General features: G+C 42.7%; 1 protein-coding gene across 4 annotated transcripts in view; it reads right to left on the bottom strand.

Annotated features, from left to right (window-relative positions):
- Positions 1-14,932, bottom strand: part of LOC142652216 (zinc-regulated GTPase metalloprotein activator 1B-like) — an 88,833-nt gene that overhangs the window by 14,602 nt on the left and 59,299 nt on the right. For all 4 annotated transcript variants that reach the window (XM_075827826.1, XM_075827835.1, XM_075827816.1 and 1 more), the window contains exons 8-11: positions 12,131-12,177; positions 10,309-10,395; positions 8,297-8,341; positions 1,005-1,061 (exon numbers count right to left, since the gene is read on the bottom strand). In XM_075827826.1, the coding sequence (XP_075683941.1) occupies positions 1,005-1,061; positions 8,297-8,341; positions 10,309-10,395; positions 12,131-12,177 (236 nt within the window). The remainder of the gene's footprint in view (positions 1-1,004; positions 1,062-8,296; positions 8,342-10,308; positions 10,396-12,130; positions 12,178-14,932) is intronic.

The raw sequence follows: 14,932 nt of genomic DNA, 5'->3' as shown, positions 1-14,932 counted from the left end.
AAACCTCTTATCCCAGTCGTGCACATACTATATGAGGGGAACAGATTTTCTGTATGATAGCCAAACATGAAGCACACTTTTAGTTATAACTAGATAACAGATAGTACTAGATTAAAATATAAAGGTAGAACACAGTATTTAGGCCCCATTCACATTTCGTTTTTTGCCTAGGTTTAAAGTATACGCTGGGGAAAAGCTTGCGACGTATGCGTTAAATGTGGTCTGTGACGGATGCCTAACAGTGTCATCCGTTACACAAAGGGTATAATGATATCTGTTTAATGTATACATCATGAACTCATAATTCTTTTTATGCTGTATACATTATAGCCTAGGGGTGACATTTGCCACTGTTAGGCACCCATGCACAATCTATTATGGTACACGTTTTACGTATAAGTCATGAAAAGCCCATGACGTATACGTGTAACGGATGCCTGTGACATATACCGTACAGTGGCATACGTCACCCATAGGCTCCCATTTAAAGAAGTATACTGTGCAGTATATGTTTTATTAAAATAGCATACCGGTATATATATTGTCCGACAGAGGCCAAAAGTAGACTTTGGTCTCTGTCGAGCTAATGGAGCCTGACGGACACGCTAGACTTAGGGAAAAAGCGAGATGTAAACAGGGCCTTAATGCTGTGCTGGACAACAACACATTTTCTACACCTGTTTATTTGTTCATATTCCATCTTAAAATATTAGAAAGGCAACACATTGCACTATTGCTGTATTGATTCATTTTAGCAAATTGCCCCTAACACCTTACCTACCTGGGCTCTATTGATAGAGAGGTGGAGAGTTCTTCCCACCTGATGTTTTTATAGCATGACGTGCGGACACAAAGTGGTATCATGAACCCTCTCTGTTGGATATTCCAGTATCCAGATTAGAGAGTATTATTAAGTATTATTAAATACTGGATCGGGGGGCCGGAATTGGCACTAGGCATTTTTATACTACAAAAGGATGAAAAATGTATTATATTGACATTACCTTTTCCCAGACAAACTATCGAATGCATGCAGATCTAAAATCCCTGTTAAGTCCACCCTGAAAAATAAAAACATAGTAAAAGGACATTACAACGCAGCCTAACTCCATGTAAAAACTCTTAGTGATGACTAGACTCCTCATTACACTCACAGGGGTCCAGGAAGCGGAGCTATGGGAATTTCTTTAGAGAGGGTCTTCACTATACTGTACAGATCTACTATTTTGTTTGGGGGGTTAAAAACTACTGGTGACCACTAACTTTCCAGTGTGAGGACCTAACCAAAGATCTCCCTGATGTTACTCAGGGGCTGGGGGAAAGGCTTCAGGGCAGTGGTGCTCCAATGTGTGTTAACAGTATGAAATGGCAGGATTACGGTTAATGTCCTGGAATGTCCGGGGAATGGGGTCTCCTGAAAAGAGGCATATGATATTTGCTACTGTGCGGGGACAGCGTCCACATATAACGTGTCTACAAGAAACACACATGACACCGGACACCGTGTCGAGTCTGAATAAGCCCTGGGTACAGTGGGTGGGGCACACTTCGTACTCCAGAGGGGTGGCCATCTTAGTACACGCAGAGCTTCGTTGGAAATTGCTACAATCCAGTGTAGACCCGGAGGGGCGGTACATTTTTTTACACGCGGTTCTAGATAATTGCCCATATGTGATCATGGGGGTGTATAATCCTCCACCAGCCTCATTGGCAGTAATTCAGGAAGCCGTCCGATTTGTGGCAGCACACCCCGGGGTTCGAGTGATCATGATGGGGGATCTCAACTTGGTTATGGACCCAGGTATGGATAGACTGCCGGGGAATGGGAGTAGAGGCCCTGGTAGTTCCACTCAATTGAGCATGTTGGTAAAGGAAATGGGATGGATAGACTTGTGGAGGGTGACACATGAAGGGATCAGAGAATTTACATGTCACACCTTGCAGTACAACGCGTTGTCCAGAATTGATTATATATTTGGATCACATGCGGTTTTCCAGGAGATAGAATCAGTGGATCATTTACCGAGGGGGATCTTGGATCATAGCCCGATCTTATTGACATTAAAAAGGCCACAGGTAGGCAGAAGGGGGATGGGTAAAATACATCCGTTTTGGCTTCAGCTCATCCAACAGAATGATCGCATACCGGATCAGTTATCAATTTTTATAGAAGCGCATGCTCAGATGGAAAATCGGTCACTGGTGTGGGATACCCTCAAGGCCTATTTAAGGGGGTGTCTCCGATCCTCCATATCCTATGTAAAACGAGCATCCGCCCTGCAGGAGGAGGACATAGCATATCAATGTTCACAGGCGGAAGGGGCATTTGTTCAGGATCCCACACCAGCTAACCGGAATGCATGGCTGGATTTGGGTAGACAGTATTTGCAGATCCTGAGGGATAAGACATCGCGTAGCTTATTCTTTAGCAAACAATCCCATTTTGAACTGGGCAACCAATCGGGTAAAATTCTGGCACAAATGGTACGGAACAGCTCTAGATCCCCCCCGGTGATGGGCATAGCGGGGCCTGGAGATGAGATCTACACCTCCCCGGGAGAGATTCTCGAGCAATTTACACAATTTTATGATCAGCTGTATGCATCAAAAGTGGATTATAGGATGGAGGAGATGGAGAGCTACTTGGAAGGAATATTGTTTCCTTCATTGACAGCGGAGGGGGTGGCATCGCTTGAGGCTCCATTTACGTTAGATGAGGTTTTGGAGGGAATGGCTTCATTGGCTAAGGGGAAGGCTTCAGGGCCGGATGGTATTCCTCTGGAGGTATATTTACAATATGGAGAGCTGCTGGCCCCCCAATTGCTGGCCCTGTTTGAACACAGCTTTCGGAATTCCGCTCTTCCGGAATCCATGTGTGACGCCACCATAATTGTGTTGCTGAAGCCAGACAAAAAACCAGAAGAATGTGGTTCATATAGACCGATCTCATTGCTGACAGTGGATTACAAAATCTTGACTAAGATGTTAGCTAGTAGGCTCTGCAGAGTGATAAAAGAGATTATCCATTCAGACCAGTGTGGCTTTATACCTGGCAAGTCCACCTCAGAAAATATTAGGCGGGTACAGGTGGTGACACAGATCGGATGGGAGGAGCAGCAGGACTGGGCAGTGGCATCTTTGGACGCGGCAAAGGCATTTGACTCGGTAGAATGGCCTTATCTGCTGGCAGTACTGCGAAGATTTGGGTTTGGGGAGAGATTTATTAATTGGGTTTCCTTGTTATATAAATCTCCACGAGCGCAGGTGTTGGTGAATGGGGCCCTGTCCCCTTCCTTTGGCCTCCATAGGGGCACGAGGCAGGGGTGCCCTCTTTCGCCACTTCTCTTCGCTTTAGCCATTGAACCACTGGCTCTTAAAATTAGGAAGGATCCTGCATATATGGGAATTAGAATAGGAGACAGAGAGGACCGGATAGGATTATAAGCGGACGATATGGCGTTGTTTATGGCGAACCCCAATGCCACCCTCCCCAGAGCTATTTCCCTTATTAACGATTTTGGAAGATACTCAGGGTTACTAATTAACTGGTCTAAATCGTATCTGATGCCGTTGAGACAGGATAATTGTGGATGGGGCACCCAGTTTAGCGGACTGCCGGTAAGATCAGAGTTCAAGTACCTGGGGATTAATATTGCTAGAGATAGCACTAGATCGTATGGGTTAAATGTAGCGCCCTTGGTCACGTATCTAAGGGACAAAATACAGGTGTGGAAAGGCCTGCCTTTGTCAGTAGCAGGACGTGTCAATCTATTAAAAATGATAGTAATGCCAAAGTTCTTGTATGTGCTGGAGCACATGGATGTGTTGGTGCCTAAAAGGTTCTTTAAAATAATAAATTCGTTGTTTGCGCCGTTTGCGTGGGGGGGGGGAGATCTAAACTCAAGCTATCGATTCTACAAAGACCTAAAGATGAGGCTGGGGCTGCGTTACCGGATGTTTTTCTATATTATTTGGCGGGGCAGCTAAGGTACTTGATCTCTTGGGTCTCCCCCCCCCTAAAGACTAATGCTGAGAATCATCTAGCCCGAGTACTGGGCTTAAAAACTTTATGGCCGATACTGGAGCCGTATGATTTTAGACACCGCTCCCTGTTACCCTTACATAAGCTGGCGAGACGAGTCTGGCAACAGGCTAAAGATGTACTGGGATGTGTGGGGGTGGTGGCGGAGAGTCCGTTGTGGGATAACCCGAGCTTTTCTCATTTGCATGGGTTGGCGGGGAAACGTTACTGGTCATCTAGAGAGGTAGTTACTGTATCACAACTGCTAACGGAAGAAGGGTCGGTGATGACGGTGAGCGAGATTCGGGCAGCATTCAATATACCGCCAGGGGATGAATTATATTGCATACAGCTTCATCATGCTCTAGTAGCACAATTCCCATTGAACTCCGTGACATACTCTAGCTGTGACTTGGTGGTGAGGCTGTGCACGCCGTTTACAAGAGGTGCTATTTCCCAAATTTATTCTTATCTAATGGAGGCTAAAATGCAAATGGAACCACTGGGGGTGGAGGATAGGTGGCGTGCATTAATCCCACAACTCACAGCAGAGGAATGGAGGGAGGCGCAGGGCTCCCATCTGCTGGTTTCACCAGCTGCAAATAATAAACTTGTGCAACTGTTTATCATCCACCAATGTTATTTAACGCCCGTAAAGTTACATCGTATGGGAAGATTGGAGTCCTCACAATGTCATAGGTGTGGAGAGATGAGGGCAGACTTTATACACCTAATGTGGGGTTGTCACCGGATTCTTCGTTTTTGGGAGGAGGTGGTTGCATTATTAACGGCAGTGATGGGAAGGACGATAACTTGCAGGCCGGAGGTGTGTTTATTGGGACTGCTAAATGAGGAGCAATGGTCAGTATATGAGAAGATTTTTCTCAGAGAAACACTGTTTATGGCAAGAAAAGCGGTGGCCATGAGATGGATGGCGGATAGGACCCCGACAGTAGCGCAATGGCGCAAAATGGTCAATGACATGCTTCCATTTGAGAAAATAGTGTATAAACACCGGGGAAAGCCAGCTAAATTTGATCTGATCTGGGATGGGTGGTGCTCATCAAGTCTCACTCATTGTACAGTCCAAGGGCTAACAGCTGCTCTGGCACAAGCTGGGGGTGGGAGAGGGTAAAAGACTAGGGAGGATGACACGTCCAGGTGCTTCAGGGTATGATGTACAAGAGGATTGGGGCGGGGTGATAGAATATTGAAAAGTGGGAGTATTCCTATTCTCATGATGTAATGTAATAAAAGTCGGGGTGGAATGCATTGAGAATCCTGTATTATGTGTGTGTGGTCTGCGAACCACGGGTTATTATGATGGATACCTGCGAGTAATCCCTTTGTATATATTGAGTCTTCTGACATATGCACTATTGAATGTATAATGTTCTCCTGATGTATGTGATGGATTGACTCTGACAGTTACTTTTAATAAAACGAGTTTAAAAAAAAAGATCTCCCTGAACTTTCATTGATATAATTGCTAGCTGAGCACTCTGGCGGGATCTGGTATGTTTTCAGCAGGTATTGGTCAGGTATTAGGGCTTAGACAAAATAATTTGCATGTCAGTGCGCCTATACCTGGTCTTTCCAAGAACGTACAGTAACACATATCTGGTATATTTATTATATCAGTCACATATCTAGCGTGATGTGGTATATGTAATCTCTAGACTTTATCAGTTTCCCAGCATGCAGCATGTTTAATTAGAAAATTGCTTTTCACGCAGCTTGCACTTCTTAAATACAGAGGGAATGCTATTGGCATAGAGTGATAATGAAGAATTAGATACATTGATTTCAAGTTAAAGTCTCAAAAACAGCATGGAAGTATGCCGTGTAAGTGGACATGACAGCCAGTGCGGAAACTGAGAGAAACTCTGGAAAGTCATGCCAGCAGGGTAGTGACTTACCAGCAAGTGGCAGGTCAGAAACAATACCTATGCAGGATGCACCAGGATTAAAATCTCCACAAAGTGAAGCAGCGGACTGCTACAACCCACCATGCACATTTTAATAAACTCTTCAATAGATACCTTGCCATCGGATTAACATTGCCATTGTGCATTGTTCTCAGGAATGAAAAATCTATAGCATTCGCTTGCTTTTTGCCAAATACTATAATAATTTGTGAATTGTGTTGCTAACGTACAGGCATGTGTACTGAATGAAGTAGAAAAACACCAACAGTAGGAATTAAAAGTCTGGGTAAACACTGGTGCCAGCCTTCGGGCCTAGGTCTATGTTGTACCAGCATCTAGCTGTGCAATACATTGTATATAGAAGGCATTGTTTGGTAGCACCAAAATTCCACACCAATTCCTGAATATTCTCCAAACTATGTGCATACTGACAAACTGTACATCTCAAAGAAATCCTGTCGGCAAACTTTCTTGAAGGATAATGCAGCCACTACAACACTACTAAGGGCAAACCAAAGATTCGTTTTTTTGGCACCTTCTGAAAAGACTATATTTGGGTATGAAAGCCAAAACCTTCAGAAGGGGAAAGTGCTCCATGCCTTTTTCTCCAACAAAGTCTTTTCTGCAGATGGTCACCGAGAAGCCTTAAAGGAGTTCTCCACCTAAATATGTTTTTAATAAAATCTGAGTAATAACACAGGCTGAAATTAGGAATCGCCGTGTGACTGCTCCAAGTTGCTCCTTCTCTGCATTAAGTACAGGGATATTTTCGCCCACACACGGCTGTAATACGGGCACATGTTAGCGTCCGTATTACAGGTGCTACCCTTAAGCCTCCTGCAGTTCAACAGCTAAACTTAGATCATAATAGGGCTCTACGGCATAGGGTTGAGTTGAACCACCGGAGATTCGGGAGTTGCGCCGATAATACAAAGCGAAAGCTAAAATGCGCTCATGTTACAGCCTTGTAAAAGCTGCCTTAGCGTGAGTTAAAACGCCATGGATTTTGTGGCAAATTCGCTATGAGCAAATTAAGTCTAAAAAAAAACAAAAAACATTGCACTGTAAATTGTTGCAGATTCTCAGGTCGGAATTTGCACTAACAATCCACAACAAATTCACCATGTCGGAACACACCCCATGACCAGGCAAAATGTAGCAATTTTTAGTATACTCCGGATTAACTGTTACATGTCTAAAAATATTTGTCTTTTTTAGTCACCGCTAAAGCTTGATTTTTTTAATACAATTTTTATAAAAAAATTGCTTTTTTTAGGGCAAAACTAGCAAAATGGCAAAAAAAAGGACTGCTTTCTTTTATTTTTCTTAATAGTGAAATTGTCTTTAAAATAAAATCTTAAAATGATTTTCTTTTTCTGATATAATTACTTTGATATAGGACACAAGTAGTTTTGGATTATTGCGGCAGGGCTAGAGTTAAGGTTTAGGTTGGCAGTGACTTTTTTTTTCCCCCTCATTAAGACAACCCCTGTCTATATGCCTTAATACAGCATATTGACATAATAGAGAGGATTTCCCCGCTCAGGAGACCCCTCTATGAGTAAAGTGGCTGCCCCTCTGGCAGACCCGGCCCAGCAATGTAATATATTAAATGCATTCATTTGAATGGTCAATATGTAATGCTACATTTCCACTGCAGCGCCCGCAGCAGGGAAGAGGAGTGGCCAGATGCAGGATCAACTGCTTCATTTTATAAAGGGATTGTCTTGGTGATACAAACCTTTTAAAGGGGTTGTCCCCTCACTCTGGACCCTACTCCACTGAATGGTGGTAAATTGCTCCGGCGGGGGCGACCATTCAAATGTTTGCCCTAGGGTCCAGCACTTTCTAGTTAAGCCTCCGATAGAAATAAATGTAGGTGGAGAACCTCTTTAAATTGTGTGTGTTGAATAGCTGTTAAAGGGGTATTCTCCGAGGACATGCCATAAATGTCTGATGGGTGCGGGTTTTGCTCAGCTGTTTCCGTAACGCCCATAGAAGTGAATAGGAAGAGAGACACACATGTGTGGCCATCTCCACATTCATACCCTCCCTGATGCAGAGGCCCGTAACCGCCTTACCTGGTGGGATAGGGAACAGTGGACCCCAGTTCTCCAGTTAGGTGCGGGTGCCATAGGTAGAACCCATATCTATCAGACATTTATGTTATATCCGGTGGATATGCCATAAATGTCTATGTTGGAAATACCCCTTTAAGCTTAGCCGCTCATTTCAAAACTTTTTGAGATATAATTATAAAAATATAGTTTGAAATTCATATCACATATCTATACACAAACAAAAGCAGACATCGCACAGAAAGCATGTAAAATATTGAAAAAATTACCTTGACCTTTGAGTTTCCAAAATTGTCACAAGCCCATTTATTGACCTTTAAAAATAAATGAAGGTAAATTGAAGTCACAAATACACACACACAAAATATATAATAAAACGGTATATATTGCTTCTTGTTACTGTGTAAATCATCAGTCTGAATTTCTCTACTTCCCAACGATAGTTTTTACTAAGGAAATTAGTAACATAAGCCATAAAAAAGTGATAATACCCTTAATACCGAGGGTATTTTAAACATTAAAGGGGTTATCCAGCCGCTAAAAATTGATGGCCTATCCTCAGGATAGGCCATCAATAACTGATCTGTCGGGGTCCGATTACCAGGACCCCCGCCGATCAGCTGTTTTGAAGGGGCCGCAGCGCTCGTACGAGCACTTCTTCCCCTTCATTTCTACTTGCTCGTCGACACGGATGCAGCAATGGGAGAGAGGGCTGCAATACTTTTTATTAAAAATAATTTGTACTTTTTGAGATACAGCTGCTTTGTATCCTGTGGGACTTACAGGTTCTGTGTCAGCGGGTCCTGTGTGTCAGAGACCGAGCTGTTATCGATCACATCTAAGTTCATAACTTAGATGTAATAGATTACAGGTGGTGATACGCAGGGCCCGCTTTCACTGAACCTGTCAGTCCCACTGACCTGACGGATTCAGGTCTTTCACACGATACAGCTGCGCTGTATACAGAATACAAAGCAGCTGTATCTCAAAAAGTAAAAAAAATAATAAAACGTATTTAGAAAGTTGCACAAATCACACTGATACACATTTTTATTAACTAAAAAAAGAAAAAGATTTCAAAGCTGTACATAGCCTCTAACCAGTCTACAACCAAAATTTTTTGCCATTTTTCTTGTTTTTGCAATCACCCGCATAGATATTTAAAAATGTATCCGCTGGAAGTAAATAATGAATGTTTTAATTATACAAAAAATAACATTAATTTCCTGAAACCAGATAACCACTTTAGTCCTTTCGATGACAAGTACTTTATTCTTATTATTGACACTTTTGTCTTGATCAATTGGAAAAATGTAAAATATACACAACTGTCTCTACATGACCTCTCTTTATCAGTACTTGGACTGTATTAGAATAACTGAAAACTAGCTCTTATGACACAAGCCAGGACCGTAGGGAAGACATATACATTTTATTATACGGCCCCGTATGTTACCTATGTGGTGTGGACAAAGTTACAAACAATTGTGTTTGGATGCTATTACAGTACTAGTACTACTATTTGACCTACACTACTGTATGGGCATATCAGTGATGAGTATCTGCTAGGTGGTACCACTTTGTAGGATCGATGTAGTCCTCTGGAACAATTCTGGACCATTATTGGTATCACTAGGTTTGATTAGAGAATACAATACACTCTTGACATTACAACTAAGAGTTTACATAAGAAAAAATTGCTCTGGCATGTGCTTCTTTTCGAGTGCAGTCATAAGTGGCAGATTTTGTTGCAGTAATTTTCATTCATCTGAAGGGAACTGGCAGAAATCCATACACCTGCTGCAGAAACAACCGCATTCAGATGAATGAAGCTGATTTTCAGTCACGGAAGTTTCTGGAAACAAAATCTGACGCATGTGACTGCACCGTTACTCAATTGAGGCTCTCGAAAAGCATCAAGCCATTTTAAGCCTCCCAAAAGGCAGTTAACCGGCCGCCGCTGCTATAATACATGACGTGTTTCATATTCCCAGCAGGCAATGTTATATTTAGGGCTCATGCACAAGACTGTTGTATTCTTCAGTGTGTTATCCGTTTACTTTGCAGATAGCATACTGAACCATTTATTTCTATGGGGCCATGCACACATCCGTTTTTCTTTGTGGATCCTTGCAAATTATAGAATAGGTCTTATTCTTGTCTCTGTTTGCCCATTCTAGTGTATAGGTCAGAAGAAAAAAAACAGACAGCATACAGAAGCCACTAGAATCCGTGTTTTGCGGTCTGAAAAACAAAAACGGTGGTGTGCATGATGCCTTACCTGACAACAGATCTCACTTCCTCCAGGTCTTTAACTGAGATTAAATCCTTTTTGTTGATAATTATCACGTCCGCCAGTGCCACTTGCCTGCAATAAAAAGAAATAAATATATGGCTGCATGTATTCTTCTTGTAATGTTTATGAATCTGGCACAAACATTGGCAAAATAAAGTTCACACAGACTTTTCTGCCGAGTTTTTGGACGCGGAAACCGCGTTGGAAAACGTGCCAAAAAACGGCCGAAAATGTCTCCCATTGATTTCAATGGGAGGCGGAGGCGTTTTTTCCTGTGAGCGGAAAAACCGTCTTGCAGGAAAAAGAAGGGAGATGCCCTATCTTCGGGGGTTTACGCCTCTGACCTCCCATTGACATTAATCGGAGGCAGAGAAAGTGTATTTCGTGGCATTTTTTGCCCACGGCGCTCAATGGCCACGGGCGAAAAACGCCGCAAAAATCGACGTACCGGCACAGCAAAATCTGCCTCAAAATTCCAAACTGAATTTTGAGGCAGATTTTCTGCTTGCAAAAAACTCAGTGTGAACCCAGCCTAAGGGCCTGTTCACATCAGCATTGTCTTTCCGTTGAGGAGTTTTGTCATAGGTTTCCATCGGGGGAACCCCTCAACGGAAAGGCAAACGGAAACCTTAGCGTAGTTGACTGAATCAATAGCGCAGTTGACTGCGCTATAGATTCCGTCAAAAACAACGGAACCCTGTCACAACGGTGACAAACGGAAACCATTAGCAAAGTTTTGTCACCATTGAGATCAATGGAGAGGGAAACGGAAGCTAAGGTTTCTGTTTGCCTTTTCGTTGAGGGGTTCCCCGATGGAAACCTCCGATGGAACCCTTCAACGGAAAGACAATGCTGATGTGAACACAGCCTAATGGCTCTTTTTGAATGGTTCAGACTCTGTTCAAATCTGTATCAGAGGCTGCGCTATTTTGTCCGGCAAAACGATGGACACTGACAGAAACCTGGCGGGAGCCATTAAAGTCAATGGATTCTGTTGGGCGCCCTTGACTTCCATCATGCGACGACTCAAGTGGCTCCGGATTTTCATTGTTCTGCTCCTATGATGGAGCAGAACAATGTAACGCCCTGACGCAGATGTGTACAGGACCTAAAATTTGGACTATCTAACTTTTGTCAAACTTTGCACAGGAAAGCTTTGTGTTATAGCTGTCGAACTGTGTGACCCAATTTACATGTTACACCCTTAGTGGCAACATTACATGCTTATTTAATGTTTTTAGGTGAAGGAGTCATAATGTGAGAGTTTATACCACAATGCAAGTAAAGCCAAGCTTACATGTTGCATGTGTTGTTATTCGATGAGCATTAGTCCAATGGAGTGGGCCGTACACAAGCTCAGCCACCTCCTCACTGTACTCAATAAAGCATACAGCGGCCTGGAATCAGCGAATTGTGATCACTAGACCCCATTCTCTTGACAGGTGAGGGTCCCAGAAATGGGGCCCTCACCTATAAGCCATTTATTTTATATCCAGTGGATATACCATAAATACCCCTTTCATGTCAAACGCAAAACAAACACTGCAAAGTCAGTAATGGCAGTTTGGCTGAAGACTTGACCTATCAAATCGACCAGCCAGCAGACCCAACATTGGTGGGCAAAGCTGCTTATACTAAAATATTCCTAATGCAAGGAGTGTCTTTTGCTTTCATTGAACATGGCTGTAGAAAACAGGGCTTTTGCATACAGCCATTGCAACTATGATGGGACCACTGTCGTACTAAGCAAACATAACCAAACCACAAAAAAAAAAGCAGTTTTATCATGCACAACATATTCACTTACCTTGCAGCTTCATTTATAAGACCTTCTGGTTTCTCTTCCAGTAAGTGCTTTAATATAATTTAAAGAGACAGTGTCTAAATTTTGAAATAAAGTATTTTTCAAGTTGTCAATCGAGAGCAGCATAAAATGCTTTTGCAAACATAAAAGATAGGACATTCATAAACACCAAGGGTGGAATTTATTAGGACTGGCATTTCAGTCGCCAGTCTAAATATAAACAAAGTTGGAGTAAAATGCTCATAATTTATTAAGAGGTGCACGCCTCTTAATAAATTAGGCACATTTCTGTCCGTTCATGCGCCGGGGAGTCAAATCTACACCAGCTATGATTTGGCATAGATTTGCACCATCATTTCCGCCAGATTCTGGCGTAAATCATGGTAAACTTGTCAGGCCATGGATGGCTCGCCCCTTTTGCAGTCAAGCCCGCTTTTTAAAAAAAAAAAAGGGATGGTCGTGGCTTTAAAGGGTAACTAAACGTTTAGCAAACTTCTGACATGTCATAGTGGTCCGAGCACTGAGACCCCCACCAATCGCTAAAAAGAAGCAGCAGAAGCGCTCGTGTGAACGCTGAGCCGCTCCTGTTCAGTTTTTCTTGGAAAGCCGATGTAGCGGTGTATGGGCTCAATACAAAGTCTATGGGCCCGTACACAGCTACATCGGCTTTCCGAGAAAAGGCAAACAGAAGCCGCTCAGCCCTTCTGCGTCTTCGTTTTAGCGATTGGTGGGGGTCTCAGTGCAGGGACCCCCAACGATCAAAACTTCACTATGACATGTCAGAAGTTTGTTGAACATATAGTTACCCTTTAAAGTTGAATTATTTTTTTTTTTAAATCTAGTTTTAACTTCACTGATCCGATAGGGCACAGATATGATCTAGCTGCAAGGTAGTGTAAACTACTAATGAAGTAGCCTACAACACACCTTCTGTGTAACAGGCGCTATACCTCTCCTTCATGATTTAACCCGTTAGTGACCGCCCCATATTGTTTTTACGGCGGCCACTAACGCGCTTTATTCCGATGCATTTTTACGGCGCTGCATCGGAATAAATAAACAGGGCAGGGAGCCGTTAAATCTCCCTGCTCTCAGTTGCCAGAGGTAGCTGAGGGCTGGGGGCATCCCTGCTCAAACGGGTGAGATCGATATCAGTATCGATCTCATCCGTTTAACCCCTCAGATGCAGCGCTTAATAGCGAGCGCCGCATCTGAGTTGTTTTGGAGAGAGGGAGGGAGCTCCCTCTCTCCCCCACCGGCACCCGGCGATAAGATCGCCGAGTCTCTGTGTCTCCAATGGCAGCCGGGGGCCTAATAAAGGCCCCCAAGGTCTGCCTGTAGTGAATGCCTGCTAGGTCATGCCTCTGGGAAAAAAATGGCTGCTAGGTCATGCCTTTAGTGAAAAAAAAAAAAGAAAAACACACTTTTTCCCCTTACAAACTGCTTTATTAAAATACTTATGGGGAAAAAAAAAGCAGTTTAGCTTTTTTTTTTTTACTTGAAACTTGTGTGTTTTTATTGTTTTACGACATTTTTATGAACTTTTTTTTACTTTTTTTACTGTCCCACTAGGGGACTTGAGGGCCTGATGCGCCGATCGCTACTCAAATACACTGCACTACATACATAGTGCAGTGTATTAGCGCTGTCAATTATTCACTGACAGCAAGCCTATAAGGACCCGCCGGAGCACCATCACCGCGACGTAACTGTACTGCGGTTTGCGGGAACACCTTCCCGACAGCGCCGTATATATACGGCGGATGTCGGGAAGGGGTTAAATAACAGGTTTTTAATGTTTCAAAAAGGAAATCTACATTAAAGGGGTTTTTCTATTTTGTACGTTTATGGCATATCTACAGGATAATCCATAAATGTTCCGATAGATGCTGGACCTAGCTATGGGAACCACACCTATCCCTAGAACGGGACCCACTGGCCCCCATCCTATCTTGTCCCGCTCTTGCTGCACCCTGGCAACAATCTGACGAGGTGGTCGGGAGTACAGAAACAGCCGAGCTCGTTGAGCTACACTGTTTCCAGTAACTCCCATAGAACTGAATATGACATCATCACAATGTATGTATGGTGATCCTGGGAGGAAAAAAAAGACCCGTTCTTCTACTTTTGGACAATCCTTTTACATCTTAAGTGTGTTTCAAGTAATGGGTCAAATTTCCATTTGTTACAACAATGGGTTTATACTGTAGACATAACTACTATTGTAAAAATTATGATAGTGAATACTTAATATTACTTCTATGAAGCTTAAGCAGGAACTGTCAGATGCAGCCTTACACATTTCCATCAGACATGGGGGGGCAGCAGAAAAATCAAATCTCACATCATGAAGAAAGGTGGTAAGCGATTATGTTATTGACAGAATATATGCCTTTGAGTGTGAAAGTACAAAACTAAAATTTATATGGCAGCAGAATTTTGTTTTTTTATCTTTTCTATCCCAATGTATGTATATAAAATATCTGCATGCATACAAGGCTTCTAATATAGTAGTCTGCTTCAATGTTTTTTTCCCCAGATACTATTTTGTTGAAAACTGGCCCCGATGAATAGCATTTACACATCAACGAAGGAAAATAAAATACATGATAATTTTGACATGTCAGGTCTAGTAAGAAGACAACTGTCATGTCATGTTGTCCAATCATTTGTCCATGATGAAAAAATAAATATTTTAGATCCATGGGTGACAGTCTCATTAGAGTGATCGCTCATGATATCAATTACCCCTTCAGTTTCAATTTAGCAATGTGGTGATATAGCGACGTCTCTTGGACTCGTCTG

This window comes from Rhinoderma darwinii, chromosome 1 (assembly GCF_050947455.1).
Source record: "Rhinoderma darwinii isolate aRhiDar2 chromosome 1, aRhiDar2.hap1, whole genome shotgun sequence".
Classification (NCBI taxonomy): Eukaryota; Metazoa; Chordata; class Amphibia; order Anura; family Rhinodermatidae; genus Rhinoderma; species Rhinoderma darwinii.
This window is presented reverse-complemented; position numbering and strand designations above follow the sequence as displayed.